The sequence below is a fragment of the Giraffa tippelskirchi genome, chromosome 5 (assembly GCF_054371585.1).
Source record: "Giraffa tippelskirchi isolate mGirTip1 chromosome 5, T2T-mGirTip1v1.2.pri, whole genome shotgun sequence".
NCBI lineage: Eukaryota > Metazoa > Chordata > Mammalia > Artiodactyla > Giraffidae > Giraffa > Giraffa tippelskirchi.
In genome coordinates this window covers 135,233,388-135,248,911 of record NC_137279.1, presented here as the reverse complement: position 1 = coordinate 135,248,911, position 15,524 = coordinate 135,233,388, and the positions used below count along the sequence as shown (strand labels likewise).

Below are 15,524 nucleotides of genomic sequence, written 5' to 3'. Positions count from 1 at the left end.
TTTTTTCTGAAGAAACTTTACATTATACTTGGCAGTTGTTTTAATAATCTCTCTTTCTCTCTCATTTTAGAGAACTGAGAATTGGAGCACGCAGGAATTGGCAAATACGGTCAGCAGGCCAAATTCTGTCCATTGTCTGTTTTTGTAAATAAGGTCTTATAGTCATACCCACTCATTTATGTATTGTCTATAGCTGTTTATGTGCTACCATGACAGCTTGACAATTGCAACTGTACTGTCTGGCCACTTGGAAAAAAGCTGTCCGAACCCTGCTTTAAAGTGGTATGAACTCCTAGCACATAGCAGGCACACATGGACACGACTTAGCAACTAAACCACCACCACACTACTTATTAAAAAGAGTTAAGACTGAATTCCTACTATGGGAAAGTCACTGACTCAGCACTGTAAGGAATATAAAAATGAAGATGCATATGGCAGCCATTGTTTTCAAAAGGGAGTTCATCACCATATGGGATGTTTCATTGAGATAAATATAAGACAGGAATGCAGGAATCTATGAGAAGCTTTTGAGGCTCAAAGGATACAGAAATAAGGCGCTTAGTAATAAGGGATTAATATAGAAAGGCCATTCTTTTTGAAAGTAATGACAGAAAATGATGACACTTCTACTTGAAACTCAATGTGCCTTAACCCTCTCCAGACCTTATCTCCATCTCTCAGAAGACAGATCCACACCAGGCACCTTGGTGAACTTTGCTTCATGTCTGTTTTCTTCATTACAACAAAACTGTACCCTACTCAGTCTTATATAAACCCCAATTTTTTAAATTTATAGGCCAAGGAGAGTAAATGTGCTTAATTAATGGCTTTTGAGTAAATTTGAAAAGAATTTATCCCACAACAGCTTAAACCACATTGTTATCAAAACCAGGATCTTATATAAACATTAAAGCAGCAACAAAGTAAACATAAAACAACAGAAAATGCATCTGAATTTCTTTATGGAAAATAAATGATTCTTTATGGAAAGTAAATAGTAAAATATAGGTCTAAAATTTAATAGATTTGAAAAATTACAATTGAATGAACAACATCAAAGCTGGGAATATTCTAACTTATTTTGTCAATAATAAGTTAGCAGCAATAGAATGGCTGCCTCTGATGGTGCCTGGTATTACTGTCTTAGCCTTTTCTGCTTCAAAACACTCATTTACTCTCTGAAAACAGAAACATGGTGAGAAATGATGTGCAAGAGGGTATCTTACATGAATTCTCCTCTGGGAATGTGAGCTCCACAGAGTCAAAAACGGTTTTCCTTGTTGCTATCAGTCTAATGTCTACAACACCTGGACCACAATGGGTACTCACTAAGTGTCTGCAGAACGAATGAATGGATTTACTTAAGCCGACATACTTACATTTATAGTGAGTGAGTGAGTGAAAGTCGCTCAGTCGTGTCCGACTCTTGGCCACCCTATGGACTATACAGTCCATGAAATTCTCCAGGCCAGAATACTGGAGTGGGTAGCCTTTTCCTTCTCCAGGGGATCTTCCCAACCCAGGGATCAAACTCAAGTTAGGTGGATTCTTTACCAGCTGGGCTACAAGGGAAGCCCACTTACTTTTATAAGAAGGTACAAATTCAATCCTGTGTATTCTGGAAAGAAAATGCCTAAAGAGCAACAAATTCCTTAGGGTGAGATACACATTCTATGATTATCTAAAATCTAAACATAGACGTTGAATAAAGTAAAGCTAAAGCATGGGAAAATTTAAGATTGCTCTAGCTGATCAGTTATATAATGGGACAATTGTCATAAACCCTCCAAGAATGAAAAACACAACCAGTGGAAATCACCAACACCAAGTATTTGGTCAAAAGACTACTCTGAAGTTACTGGAGTGCTATAAATCGTATGATGTATTTAAAATCAGAAAGCCACAAGGAAAATACGTTTCAACCTTCTAAGTACTTTTCAGGAAATAATAAAATCCTCCTTATCTTAAATTAGAAGCCTGCATTTTATAACCTATAATAATCTTACTTAGATATTCTCTGAATGTACTTTCCTTTAATGGTATAACTGTAATTAAGCATACAATGAAATGTAAACGCTCATCTTAGCCTATCTATGAATGTATAATCTGATGAACACAGGTTTAAAAATCTTTAATTAAAAAAAATCTACTTCTAAATGTATCTCTAGAGTATCAAATTTCATTATTCATGCTTAGAAACTAATAAAACTGGGGAGTTTTGTAGAAATTAGGATAACTATACTTAAGGCTGACTTAACAGTCAGAGATTAGAGAAGGCAATGGCACCCCACTCCAGTACTCTTGCCTGGAAAATCCCATGGATGGAGAAGCCTGGTAGGCTACAGTCCATGCAGTCTTGAAGAGTCAGACATGACTGAGCGACTTCACTTTCACTTTTCACTTTCACGCATTGGAGAAGGAAATGGCAACCCACTCCAGTGTTCTTGCCTGGAGAATCCCAGGGACGGTGGAGCCTGGTGGGCTGCCGTCTATGGGGTCGCAGAGTTGGACACGGCTGAGGCAACTTAGCAGCAGCAGCAGCAGCAGCAACAACAGTCAGAGATAAAAGGATGTACCTTACCCCAACATAGGTCCACCTTCAGGATAAAAGGTATCTCATGTAGAGTTTCTAATATTATTATTGCCTTAAAGTGAAAAACATCACTAGCCAAAATTACGTAGCATGGCAGTTTTTAAAAACAAAATTCTTAGACCTTGGTTGTAAGCTACTGCTTCCTCTTCTTCGATGGTATTTTCATATATTACTGAGTTTAAGTAAACAACTCAAATGGGGAAATCTGGAGGGCATGTTTTCCTACATAGATAAAGGAAAGTCAGAATACTTTTCATGTTACTCAGTTTGGCTTGGGTTTAGTATTCTAGGTATTCCTTAAAGTCAATACCACTCATCTTTTACTTTATTACTCTACCATTGTCTCCCCTCTGGGGATTAAAAAAGTTAATCCAAGGCCCAATCGAAGTCCTTTTTAGGTTTCTAAAGAAGGAAAGCCATAACATAAGAGAAAATTAAGGCTCTTAAAGCGAAATGGAGCCCAGAGAAGTTGAGTGTCTAGAATTAGGTCATCTGATCTTCACTGCAGTATAGTCCTTTGACCTTTTTTGGTGAAGGTTTATCCTCATTGGTCCTTTGTTAAAATACAATCTACCAATCTCACTTGTATCCTCCTGTCCTGCTACCTTCGGATTTCTTTCTACGCAACTTCCTGAAAAGGTTTTACCAACTGCTCCCCTCTGGGTTGTGTCATGCTCCAGGCATTTCTGTCACTCTCCGAGAAAACTCTGTCCTCTAGGACAAGCTGAGATCACCATTCCCATTCTCTCTTCACAGATTTACAGTACGTATTTCCAAGTCAAAAATGAACACTATCTGGGCCTAAGCAGTCTATCCTCTATTATAAACTTTAAACTATGCAGTATCTTACATTTACCTCACCTTTTATAATAGGTAAGGAATTCAAGGAATTTTGGTTTCCCTGAATTTTGGAAGATATTTTATAAGAATCCATTTATCTGTTGTAATAGTAGTAATAATAGCAATAGTAGCAATAGTAATAATAAAAGCATGCACTTACCATGTGCTAAATATTTATCTCAATCTCTCATGACAACCTGATTATTATTACCCCCAGTTTAGAGATGAGGAAACTAAGGCAGTTAGGCTATGTAATTTACTCAAGTTAATGTAATTAGAAGCAGACTGAGCCAGGATTCAAACTCAGCTTTGTTTTCACAGCTTGGATGCTTAAATCTCTAGGCTATACAAGCAGATGAGACCAATCATATTTAGTCTGAACTGGATCTAGTAGCTTTGTTAATGAAACAAAAGGGAGAAAGCATCACAGATCTTAAAAAATCAGTGTTCTGCACTTTAGTGTGATGCACACGCAACTGGCACTTAAGGACACATTGCAAGGACTCTCAAAGATCTGTCAACATTGTCTACTTCATCAACCCATTAAAGAAGGGACAGAGAGCCTACTGATATTAAACCTCTCAAACCACAAGGTCTGTTAGAGCCTGGCTTTCTTCACGTTCTGTGTAGAGCTCTTCCCACTGTGATATATTCAATGGTCAGTTTATCACATGAATTTTTTTATTCCTAAAGCAAAACCTGGAACATTGGAACTCTGTTGTATAGAATAGGCTTCCTCGGTGCCTCAGTAGTAAAGAATGCTTCAATGCAGGAGATGCAAGAGACTCGGGTTTGATCTCTAGGTCGGGAAGATCCCTTAGAGTAGGAAATAGCAACCCACTCCAGTATTCTTGCCTAGGAAATTCCATGAACAGAGGAGCCTGATGGGCTACAGTTCATGGAGTTGTAAAACAGCTGGACATGACTAAGGATGCATGCACACACACCTGTACATAATTTCTTGAAATAAGTTACAATGGAATTTAAAAACCTTTCAGTTGCACATGATGTTATCTTAAAATATTCTAATAAGGGTGATTTTTCAATTGAATTTATCCTATATTATGATGTGTGATTATTTAAAAATTTTAATTTGAAGGTCATTTTTAGAAGCCTAGGCTTTGCTGACAGCCAGATAATTAGTAAAATAACTAGCCACTTCCACTAAGCAAGCTACTTAGTTTAGAAAACATTTAAAGAAATGGAAAGAGAAGCAACTTTACCTTACTAAATTTTGCTGCATATTTTCTACCTTCATTAAAATTCGGACACCAGTCTGAGAACAAATGTAGACTTTCAACCTGAAATAAAAATGTCATATTAAAGGAAGTAAAACTGCTTTTTAGTGTATTTTAAAACTGTGTCTATGGAAAACTAAGCATCTATGAATAGCTAATTATAATACTTAAAATTTACCTATCCAAGCACAGAAAAAGTGTTAAAGATATTTTCTAACCAACAATCTAAATGTAAAAAAAATTACCTATCTTCTCTCTGTACAGATTAATCTCGCTAATTTACTTATTTTTTTAAAAAAATGTATCCAATTTGATGACAGGTATTTTGCTTTATTGTTAAATATATGACCAGTGATAACAATTAGATTATTCACAGTAAGAGGAAAGGCTTCCCTGGTGGCTCAGTGGTAAAGAATCTGCCTGCTAAGCAGGAGATGCAGGTTTGATCCCTGGGTTGAGAAGATCCCCTGGAGAAGGAAATGGCAACCCACTTCAGTATTCTTGTCTGGGAAATCCCACAAACACAGGAGTCTGGGGGACTACAGTCCATAGGATCGCAGAGACTCAGACATGAGCTGAATGACTAAACAACAATGACTACAGTAAGAGGAAAAGACACACGGTAGCGGTCCCGAAGACACTGTGTGGTATGTGACATAGATTGGGTTTGAGTCTAGACAACATTTTTTATGAAAAGTGGAAGATGAGATTTAACTAGAACTGAATCAGCTGCTTTAGAATTCACCCAATTTAAAATTTAAAACAATCCAAGCATTACAATCTTAAACAGGTATCACCTGGAGAAAAGAAACTCCTGCTCAGAAACACATTCACATACTAACAGTTTCCTTCTTTCAGTGCTGACTACTATGTGTAAGACTCTGTCCCAGGAACCTTATATACGTAATTTTTTACAAGCTTCATAACAACTATCTAGTAAACATCATCATTCTCATCTTACTGATGGAAAAAATTAAGGCCCAGAAGTTAGGTAAGTAAGTTGGCTCCTGATCACATAGCTAATAAGGGACAGAATTAGCATTCTAAAGCAGATATTCAAAACTGAATCTTTCCACTATGCTATGTTAACCATTTTTGTCCATGTATTTCTGGACAGGAGGCAGAACTACATTACTTAGTTTTATGAAGACTTGGCTGAAACAGGATTTCCTGTCTTTAACTACTTGGAAACTCTAATTTTCAGAGTTTTGAGTTCAACTTTGAAAGGCAGTTTAGTTTAAGTGGTAAGAGTACAGACTCTGAATCCAGACCACCTGAATTTGAATCCTAGTTTCACTAATTATTAGCTCTATGAGGTCATTTAACCACTTTAAGGCTCAGTTTCTCCACCTGTAAAATGGATATAATGGCAATAATCTACTTTAAAGGGTTATTGTGAGGATTAAATGAATTCATACATTTCTTACTATAAGCTTCAAAGAGTATTGGAAACTCAGCAAAAAGTGTTAAGTACTGTTATTATTGCTATAACCAAAATTCTCACCCAAAGCATCACCTCTGACTGACAAAGCCTTGAGTACACCCCAAGGCAATGGGACAGAAAGTAAACTGTATGAAAAAAAATCACATTCTAGTAAAAACATGGCTTTATTTAATAAATATGCACATAATACACACCTCATTATATAGAATAATTTCAGAAAGTTGTAAGATTTTTGAAACATACCTTTGACGAATTACAGGATCAGACTTTTCAGGATCAAGGTAAGGTCTTAGGATTTCATTAATAGTTTTATCATCTGGTACTCTTCCCAACAAAAACAAAAGCAAAATTTATTATTTATAATTTTCTACTAAAGGTGTTAATTTAGAATGATTAAATATTGTGGCTTTAGAGAAATAACTGAACACAGACCTTTTATTCTAGTCTTGGCAAAATATAACATCCTTTTAAGCAAAAATTACTTAAGCTCATACATATTCATATACACTACTGTGCTATATATCCTTACCTGTAAAATATAGTCCTTTCCCTGTCGTCAGTTATGCAACCTTAAATAAGAAAGTTCTTCCCTAAAATTCATATGGCAGTTACAAAGAGAGGACATTTATGCATAGTATGAATATATGCTAAAGATATTATTTAAAAGGCAACTTTAAAATTTTCTTAACCCAAGGAATCAAATAGTATACCACCATTCAAATTTTTAAATGGTATTTGAAAATGTTCATAATATGAAAACAGCAGGATAAACAACTGTTATGTGAATTAATTCCAATTATGAATATACACATTATTCATGTCCAAAATAATGTATTTTCTGAGGACACATTGTGATGTTAATAGCAGTAATTTTATCATAGTAGAATTTGGGATTATTTTTCATTTCCTGTATAACCACCTGGCTGAAGATTTTTCCTCTTGATTCAGCCCTCCTGATTCTCCCTATGCTGCTCTCCTTAACATCTGTCCCCATGTTGAAGTAAACACTATTATGATTTCTGTGCTAATCACTTCCCTCAGAGTTCTACCACTTACTATAGGTATTCCTAAAAAGTATAGTTTTATTTTTTCCATATTTACATACAAAAATCATACTCTATATTCTTCCTTAACTTGGTTTTCTCACTCAGCATTACTTTTGAGGTTCATCCGTGTTGATACGTGTAATTGTAGTTGATTCATTTTCAGTGGTGTGTAGCATTTCACTGTATGAATATAGCATACTTAGTTATCCATTCTACTACTGACATCACATTTAACAGTTTATTTTAAATATGGAGACGTAATGAAAACAAGTAAGTTCTGAATAGATAGTGGTGATACTATACCTTTTTTCTACGTACACAGCTTGACTCTGAGGAAACTGAAGCTTCACATGCCAACAAAACTGTCGTTTTCTAAGAGAGAAAATAATCATGTGGGGGATCAAGGCAGACAACAGAAATCTGAACACACAACTAACTTCCTAAATTTTTGTTCTCAGATAATAATTCTAAAAGTATTCTTAGAGTTTAACATATTTTTTTCTACTAAAAGCTATTTTCTCTTTTCTAGAATGTTAGAGGCTATGTTTTTTAAATAATATACTTGCAAGAGGTTTTAAGAGGAAAAAATACTAAGCAGAACAGAAATTCCAAGGACTTTGCATTCTTGAATTAAAAGGCAATTTTTCATAGTTCAGGGGCTTCTGAGATCAGTGAGCTACTACTTGAAGTTTACAAATAAATTTCCTCATGACTAAAAATAAAAAGCTGATGTCTCTGCCTGACTAGTCTGGAAATTAGGTGAATGAAGTATTGTCCAGTTGAGACCAGCTGGCTGCAGATACACTTCTGAGCCATGAGTACGTGCATTCAGTAGCAAAACAGGAGACAACAAGTTGGTTGCTAAGCAGAAAGCACTCTGAGTTAGTCCGTTTGCTGTTAGTCTAAACTTTGGCTTGACACAGAATCAACTGTAACAATTCACTAAATGTGTGATTTTAGAAAAATGGCCATATTCTCTATCTAATACATCTAAATTTGGTGACACTAGAGACCATTCCTTTTTTTAAAAAATTTAATGCTCAAAATATTCAATCTATTACAGAAATTTAAATGTCTTCACTACATGATCGTTTTATACATGTTTCCTTTCTTAGCAAAGAAATTTCTAACAGCCCACTGGGAAGTTTATTGCTAGCTGTATGTACAAGCAATGGTCAACATCTCCTATAAATCTATCCCTTAGCAGCATGGTCCCCAAAATCTTAAATAATTTTTTTTAAATACAATCTGGTAGAATATCTCCCACCAAATATTTATACGATTTGGTCAATTTTTTGTGTGAAGACTAACATAAAATTAAGTAAAAATCCTTCTATTAATGTAAGTTATCACAGATTTGCTTATGGATGTTTTCTTTAGTAACAAGATAGTTTTGGGCACTAGTTAGAGAAAAATATACTGATGATGCTTGATAGTGCCACTTATAATATAAGAAGCAGTTATGTTAAATTTAATATATTTTTGGGGGGATAGATTTAGGTTGTGAGGCACCCCTCACTGATTTGAAGGTTGGATATCTAAAACCTCAGAGGAGAAAACTTAAAAAAAAACAACAACAACAACACCTGAACACAAACACAACAGTTGCTGGTTTTAAATAAAGAATTCTTCTAAAATGAAACACCTTGCAGTATTTGTTATCTGTGAAATAGGTAAGTATAGTATCAGTATCAAGAGGCCAAGAGACAACCTATTTCTTAGTATGAAGTAAGTTTTTAATCTTAATGCACGATATGGTTTCCTTCTAAATATATTTAAGTTACAAAGGGAAGAGAAAAGATTACCAGCTTGTCATGTATTGGAATTGTAAATCATAATCACCGCAATCGTTGCTTGAGTAATTTCAAGAACCATTCGCCTTTCTTAACATTCAGTGGACCCTAGATACTCTCAGAAAGTACTTAACTTTCCAAAAACAAAGACAGAAAAGTCCTTGGAAATAATTTTATTAGTTGTAGTTAACTAGTTGTGGCTATGTGGGAATCATTCATTACTATTTTATTATATATTGCTAAATTATGCCTATTATCTATTTATATTTGGCCCGAGTTCATACATGAACAAATCTGAAAAGTGTATTTAGCTTAAAAACAAAAAGAGAATAAAAACATTCAACATATACATAGTTAACCATCTTGCATGTTGCCGTATTTATATGCTTGAGATACTTTCTTCTAAGAAATTAAGATTATAAACGTGGTTGATGAGTCTCTTCACTGTTCCTTGATCCAATTCCCTTCTCCTTAAGAGAGGTAATTACTATCCTGAGGTTGGGTATCTATTTTTGCCATTTATGGTTTTACATTTTTAATACATATATAAACACATCTATAAGCAACATTTTGTGTGATAGCAATACCTATTTCAATGTTATCATACTCTAAATACCTCATGCCATGCTCTTTATGTTATGCTTTGGAGACTTATGATGACACATGTAAATTAGTTTATTAATTTTAACCATTACATAGTATTCCATTGCACGAAGAATGCCAAAATCTATTTATCGACTCTCTACTGATAGACATGACATGACTGCTTCCCATTTTTTTACCACTTGTTCTTGTTCTTAAATCCCAGTAAAGAAAAAATAGAAGAATGTCCTCAGGGATAGGGCTATCATCTACCTTTTCTGGTACATAAAACTTAAAGTTAACTTCACTGAAAAACTGCCTCTATGTTTTTACTCTATGATAGTATAAGAGGCATTTGTGAACAGTAATGCGGAGTCTAAAATATAAGAGAGAGTGGACTGAAGAGCACTGTATAAAAAATTCCTGAAATGAGTGAATTAATTACCTCTGAAGTGGTTCTTTAGTGTTCCTGAAATTGATGTGGTCCTGACTAAGGCAATGAAATTGCTAAGTTTGAAAGAATTAACTTTGTTTTTCATTTTTCATACATATATAGAGTGATATGGGCTTCCCTGGTGGCTCAGACAGTAAAGAATCCACCTGCAATGCAAGAGACAGGGTTTGATCCCTGGGTCAGGAAGATCCCTTGGAGAAAGGAATGGCTACCCACTCCAGTATTCTTGTCTGGAGAATTCCATGGACAGAGGAGCCTGGTGGGCTACACTCCATGGAGCTGCAAAGAGTCAGACACAATGGAGTAACTGAATAGCAGCATATCACTATATGAAAGTGAAAGTAGTCGCTCAGTTGTGTCTGACTCTTTGTGATCCCATGGACTATAACCCACCAGGTTCCTCTGTCCATGGGGTTTTTCCAGACAAGAATACTGAAGTGGACTGCCATTTCCTTCTCCAGGCGATCTTCCTGACCTGGGGATCAAACCCGCATCCCCTGCATTGCAGGCAGATTCTTTACTGACGAGCCACCAAGGAAGTCCATATAGTGATGAAAGTCCTACTTAAAAAAATACATACATCAAAATTCCAACATTATTTTTTGGGGGAACTGAGTCCCCCTCTCTTTTGTTTGTAAGTTTTCTGAAAGAATACTTTGTAAAAAAAAGATTAAAATTAATAATGCTTCAGTGAGCATCTTTAGGCATACATACAATTGCTTCTGAAGTTTGGGTTATTTTCTAAATATAGATTCCAAGATATAGAATCACTAGAATAAAGCTGGGTTTCTCAACCTCAGCAGTGCTGACAATTTGGACCAGATAATTCTATTATGGTTCAAGGTGTGGGGATACATCACCTTGTGCACTGCAAGATGTTTAGATCTCTCACCATGAGATGCCACTAGCAATACCCACTCCCTCAGTTGTGACAACTAAAAGTGTTCCCAAATACTGCAAATGTCCTCTGGGAGGCAAAACCATGATTGTTGACAACCACTGGGATAGAGGTTTAAATATTTATTATTGTTCTTAATGCATTAGGACTTCTGTTCCCTCAATTCAACAAAATGCCTTCAACTATAAAGATGTCATTGTGTCCTTGCCATATTTATCAACATTCCCAAGGATGGAATTACTATACCCAGAATATTCTTAGGAACTCAGGCACCCTAAAGCACGATGTTTGTAGTTCGATAATAGACCAGTGAAGTAATGGTGGCAATAATTAAATCTAATGTTCCCTTCTGGACAACCTGACAAAGTAATAAAAACACTGGCTCCTTCTCTGAGTGCCATGAAACTGAAGTAATCATTCATGCACAGCAAAGCCTTTTCTCCTTCTCTTCCAAATATCAACACACACACACACCATACATTCTCAATGTGGGAAGCATCACTCCCAAAAGGCTGAAAACTGGTTCTTAGGAGGATAAAAAAAAATTAGTATAATGGTTTGTTTGTGGCCCTTTGGAGGGCTCCAGCACATAAACAGATATATACAGTCTAGCTGTAGTATCAAAATATCAGGGTGGGCAGGCAGGCAGCAATTTGAGGGAAATGTTTAAAAAAGTTCTTTGGGAGGCGATAATGAGAAAAGACTGAGAAACACCTATGTGAACAAGTATTAAATGAAAAAAATAATTATTATTTTACACTTGATTTTAGTGAGTTAACACAGGACATTTATTCAGCAACTCTTGCTTAGTAGAAACTGTTGAGGTTCATTCTCTCCCACAGTTTCAAGACAGTAATATGTGGATGAAACATAAATTTGGGGCTGGAGGAGTACTGTATTTATATACTCAACTACTCTTCTGACTTCATGACTTTGTATTTGCAAGTATGAAGGATACATCCAAATTTTTAACTATGGTTATTTCTTAACATTATGAAAAGACTTCATTCTTTCTTTGTGTGTCTGTATTAAATAAACTGTTGATATAATGACTGGCTATTTTTTATTATCAGAAAAATCAAAGATGCTTTCATGGGGAAGTCACAGAAAGGAGAAGAATAATTTTAACATTCTTTTTAAACTTAAAAATATTTTATTCACTGACATATATACACTACCATATGTAGAACAGATAGCTAGTGGGAAGCTACTATATAACACAGGGAGGCCAGCCAGTGCTCTGGGACGACCTAGATGGGTGAGATGGTGGGGGTGGGAAAGAGGCTCCAGAGGAAGAGGATATATACATGACTTATTCATGTTGTTGTATGGCACAAACCCTCACAACATTGTAAAGCAATTATCCTATTAAAAACAAATAAATAAAAATGGCAAATGTTCAGGGGAAAATTCTCTTAAGTTTTTCCAAATAAAAAATATTTTATTATTCAGTTCAGTTCAGTCGCTCAGTCACGTCCGACTCTTTGTGACCCCATGAATCGCAGCATGCCAGGCCTCCCTGTCCATCACCAGCTCCCGGAGTTTACCCAAACTCATGTCCATCGAGTCGGTGATGCCATCCAGCCATCTTATCCTCTGTCGTCCCCTTTTCCTCCTGCCCCCAATCCTTCCCAGCATCAGGGTCTTTTCCAATGAGTCAACTCTTCTCATGAGGTGGCCAAAGTATTGGAGTTTCAGCTTCAACATCAGTCCTTCCAATGAACACCCAGGACTGATCTCCTTTAGGATGGACTGGTTGGATCTTCTTGCAGTCCAAGGGACTGTCAAGAGTCTTCTCCAACACCACAGTTCAAAAGCATCAATTCTTCTGTGCTCAGCTTTCTTCACCATCCAACTCTCACATACATACATGACTACTGGAAAAACCATAGCCTTGACTAAATGGACCTTTGTTGGCAAAGTAATGTCTCTGCCTTTTAATATGCTATCTAGGTTGGTCATAACTTTCCTTCCAAGGAGTAAGCATCTTTTAATTTCATGGCTGCAATCACCATCAGCAGTGATTTTGGAGCCCCCCAAAATAAAGTCTGACACTGTTTCCACTGTTTCTCCATCTATCTGCCATGAAGTGATGGGACCAGATGCCATGATCTTAGTTTTCTGAACGTTGAGCTTTAAGCCAACTTTTTCACTCTCCTCTTTCACTTTCATCAAGAGGCTTTTCAGTTTCTCTTCGCTTTCTGCCATAAGGGTGGTGTCATCTGCATATCTGAGGTTATTCATATTTCTCCCGGCAATCTTGATTCCAGCTTGTGCTTCTTCCAGCCCAGCGTTTCTCATGATGTACTCTGCATATTAGAAGTCCTATTTTAGAAATGCCATATGACACAGCAATCCCACTGCTGGGCACACACACTGAGGAAACGAGAATTGAAAAGAGACACGTGTACCCCAATGTTCATTGCAGCACTGTTTATAATAGCCAGGACATGGAAGCAACCTAGATGTCCATCAGCAGACAAATGGATAAGGAAGCTGTGGTACATATACACAATGGAATATTACTCAGCCATTAAAAAGAATACATTTGAATCAGTTCTAATGAGGTGGATGAAACTGGAGCCCATTATACAGAGTGAAGTAAGCCAGAAAGAAAAACACCTATACAGTATACTAACACATATATATGGAATTTAGAAAGATGGTAATGATAACCCTATATGCGAGACAGAAAAAGAGACACAGATGCATAGAACAGTTTTGGACTCTGTGGGAGAAAGTGAGGGTGGGACGATCTGAGAGAATAGCGTTGAAACATGTATATTATCATATGTGAAACAGATCGCCAGTCCAGGTTCGATGCATGAGACAAGTGCTCAGGGCTGGTGCACTGGGATGACCCAGAGGGATGGGATGGGGAGGGAGGTGGAAGGGGGGTTCAGGATGAGGAACACATGCAAACCCATGGCTGATTCATATCAATGTATGGCAAAAACCACTACAATATTGTAAAGTAATTAGCCTCCAACTAAAATAAATAAATTAATAAAAAAAAAAGAAATCCTATTTTAAAGTGTTTATCTCAGAAATCATTACTCAACCAGACCTAGGGTTCCTTATTTAATCATCTGACAGCTTCAAAGCTTTGTGCCTCAAGAAATACGCTGCAACTAAGAGTAACATATGGAGACTGAATTCTAAGAACTAAGATTTCTAACACAAAGTTTAAATGTGCGTGAACACTTCTGTTCCTTAAAAAAATTGCCAATTCTCATCCCATTACATCACTGATTAACCAACATTTACTCAAAGAACACTTGTGAGGGCTTGCTGGGCATTAGGGATGCAAAGAGACAGAGGGGATGAGCACAAAGCAGCTTCTTTTTAAAAGGGCAGTGAATGAACCACCAACGCACAATGTTTTTCCTTCCAAATCACTGTAAGAAGAGTATAGAGTTTCACATAAAAGAACTCTGTTCTTTATTGACACTGTACACAGAAAAGATATCCAAATATACTGTAATGCACAGAGGTAGGAGAGGGGAGAGGTTAAGTGGACTCTGTTTGAATCCTACTCTTAATAAAACTTACTACTTCACATGATCTTGAGCAAGAGACACATCTCCTCTATGCCTCAGTGTTCTCACAGTAAAACAAGGAGAACAATATTTATGTCATAGGATTAAGTTAGTATATATAGGTCAAGAGCTCAGAACACCACAACCAAAAATGTTAGTGGCTGTTATTACTACTGTTATAATTTTACATTGAATTTAATGTCCTGTGAGTTATGAAGCTTAGAACAGAATTACTGCAGGGTCTTCAACTTAGAATATTGTGCCATGAGTTTATAACCAAACTCTACTTTCATGGAATTCAGTGTTTATGAAACTGGACATGTAGACTAATACCAGACTGCAAAGGGCTCTGAATGTTCTGCCAAACAATATGGATTTTATTCTGATTAATGCACTACCAACAAAGGTTTTTAAAGAAAAGCGAAATGAAGGCTTAGAAGGAAATCTGTCATCCTGCTATTTAACTCTCCTAATAACTGTTTCTACAGTATATTTGGGCCATTAACTCTTCAACCATTGTTCGCAGTTATTAAGGGAAGTATTTCCTACTATTATGGAGAAGCTTGCTGATACAGTGCAGTTTAAATATGCCTGAAATTTTACTTATGATTCATAAATACAGGTGACATCATGAGGTACGCTAAAGCTAAATTTTCTACAAGTCTGATCTTCAGACTACCATGTGTATGTGTGTGCTCACTCACTTCAGTCGTGTCTGACTCTTCATGGCCCTATGGACTGTAGCCCACCAGGCTTCTCTGTCCATGGGATTCTCAGGCAAGAATACTGGAGTGGGTTGCCATGCCCTCCTCCAGGGGATCTTCCTGACCCAGGCATCGAACCCATACCACTCATTAACTCAGAAAAGTCTGCAGCTTATGCAAACTACCAGTGAAGCCTTATACCAGAAAGCACTAGCTAGTAGCAACAGCAATAACAATAGTAATCCTTTGGTATCCTGGGGGAACTGGTTCAGTCCTCCCCTGCACTGCACTGCACAGATACCAAAACTGAAGACGCTCAAGTCCTTTATATAAAATGTCTATCAGCATATAACCTACACACATCCTCCCAAATACTTTAACATCATCTCT

At 36.6% G+C, this 15,524-nt stretch overlaps 1 protein-coding gene across 2 annotated transcripts in view; it reads right to left on the bottom strand.

The window, feature by feature from the left end:
* The window catches only part of ZNHIT6 (zinc finger HIT-type containing 6), a 57,524-nt gene that overhangs the window by 14,892 nt on the left and 27,108 nt on the right, over positions 1 to 15,524 (bottom strand). For both annotated transcript variants that reach the window (XM_081490018.1, XM_081490019.1), the window contains 3 exons: positions 7,468 to 7,536; positions 6,362 to 6,442; positions 4,660 to 4,737 (listed from right to left, as the gene is read on the bottom strand). In XM_081490018.1, coding sequence (XP_081346144.1) covers positions 4,660 to 4,737; positions 6,362 to 6,442; positions 7,468 to 7,536 — 228 coding nt within the window. The remainder of the gene's footprint in view (positions 1 to 4,659; positions 4,738 to 6,361; positions 6,443 to 7,467; positions 7,537 to 15,524) is intronic.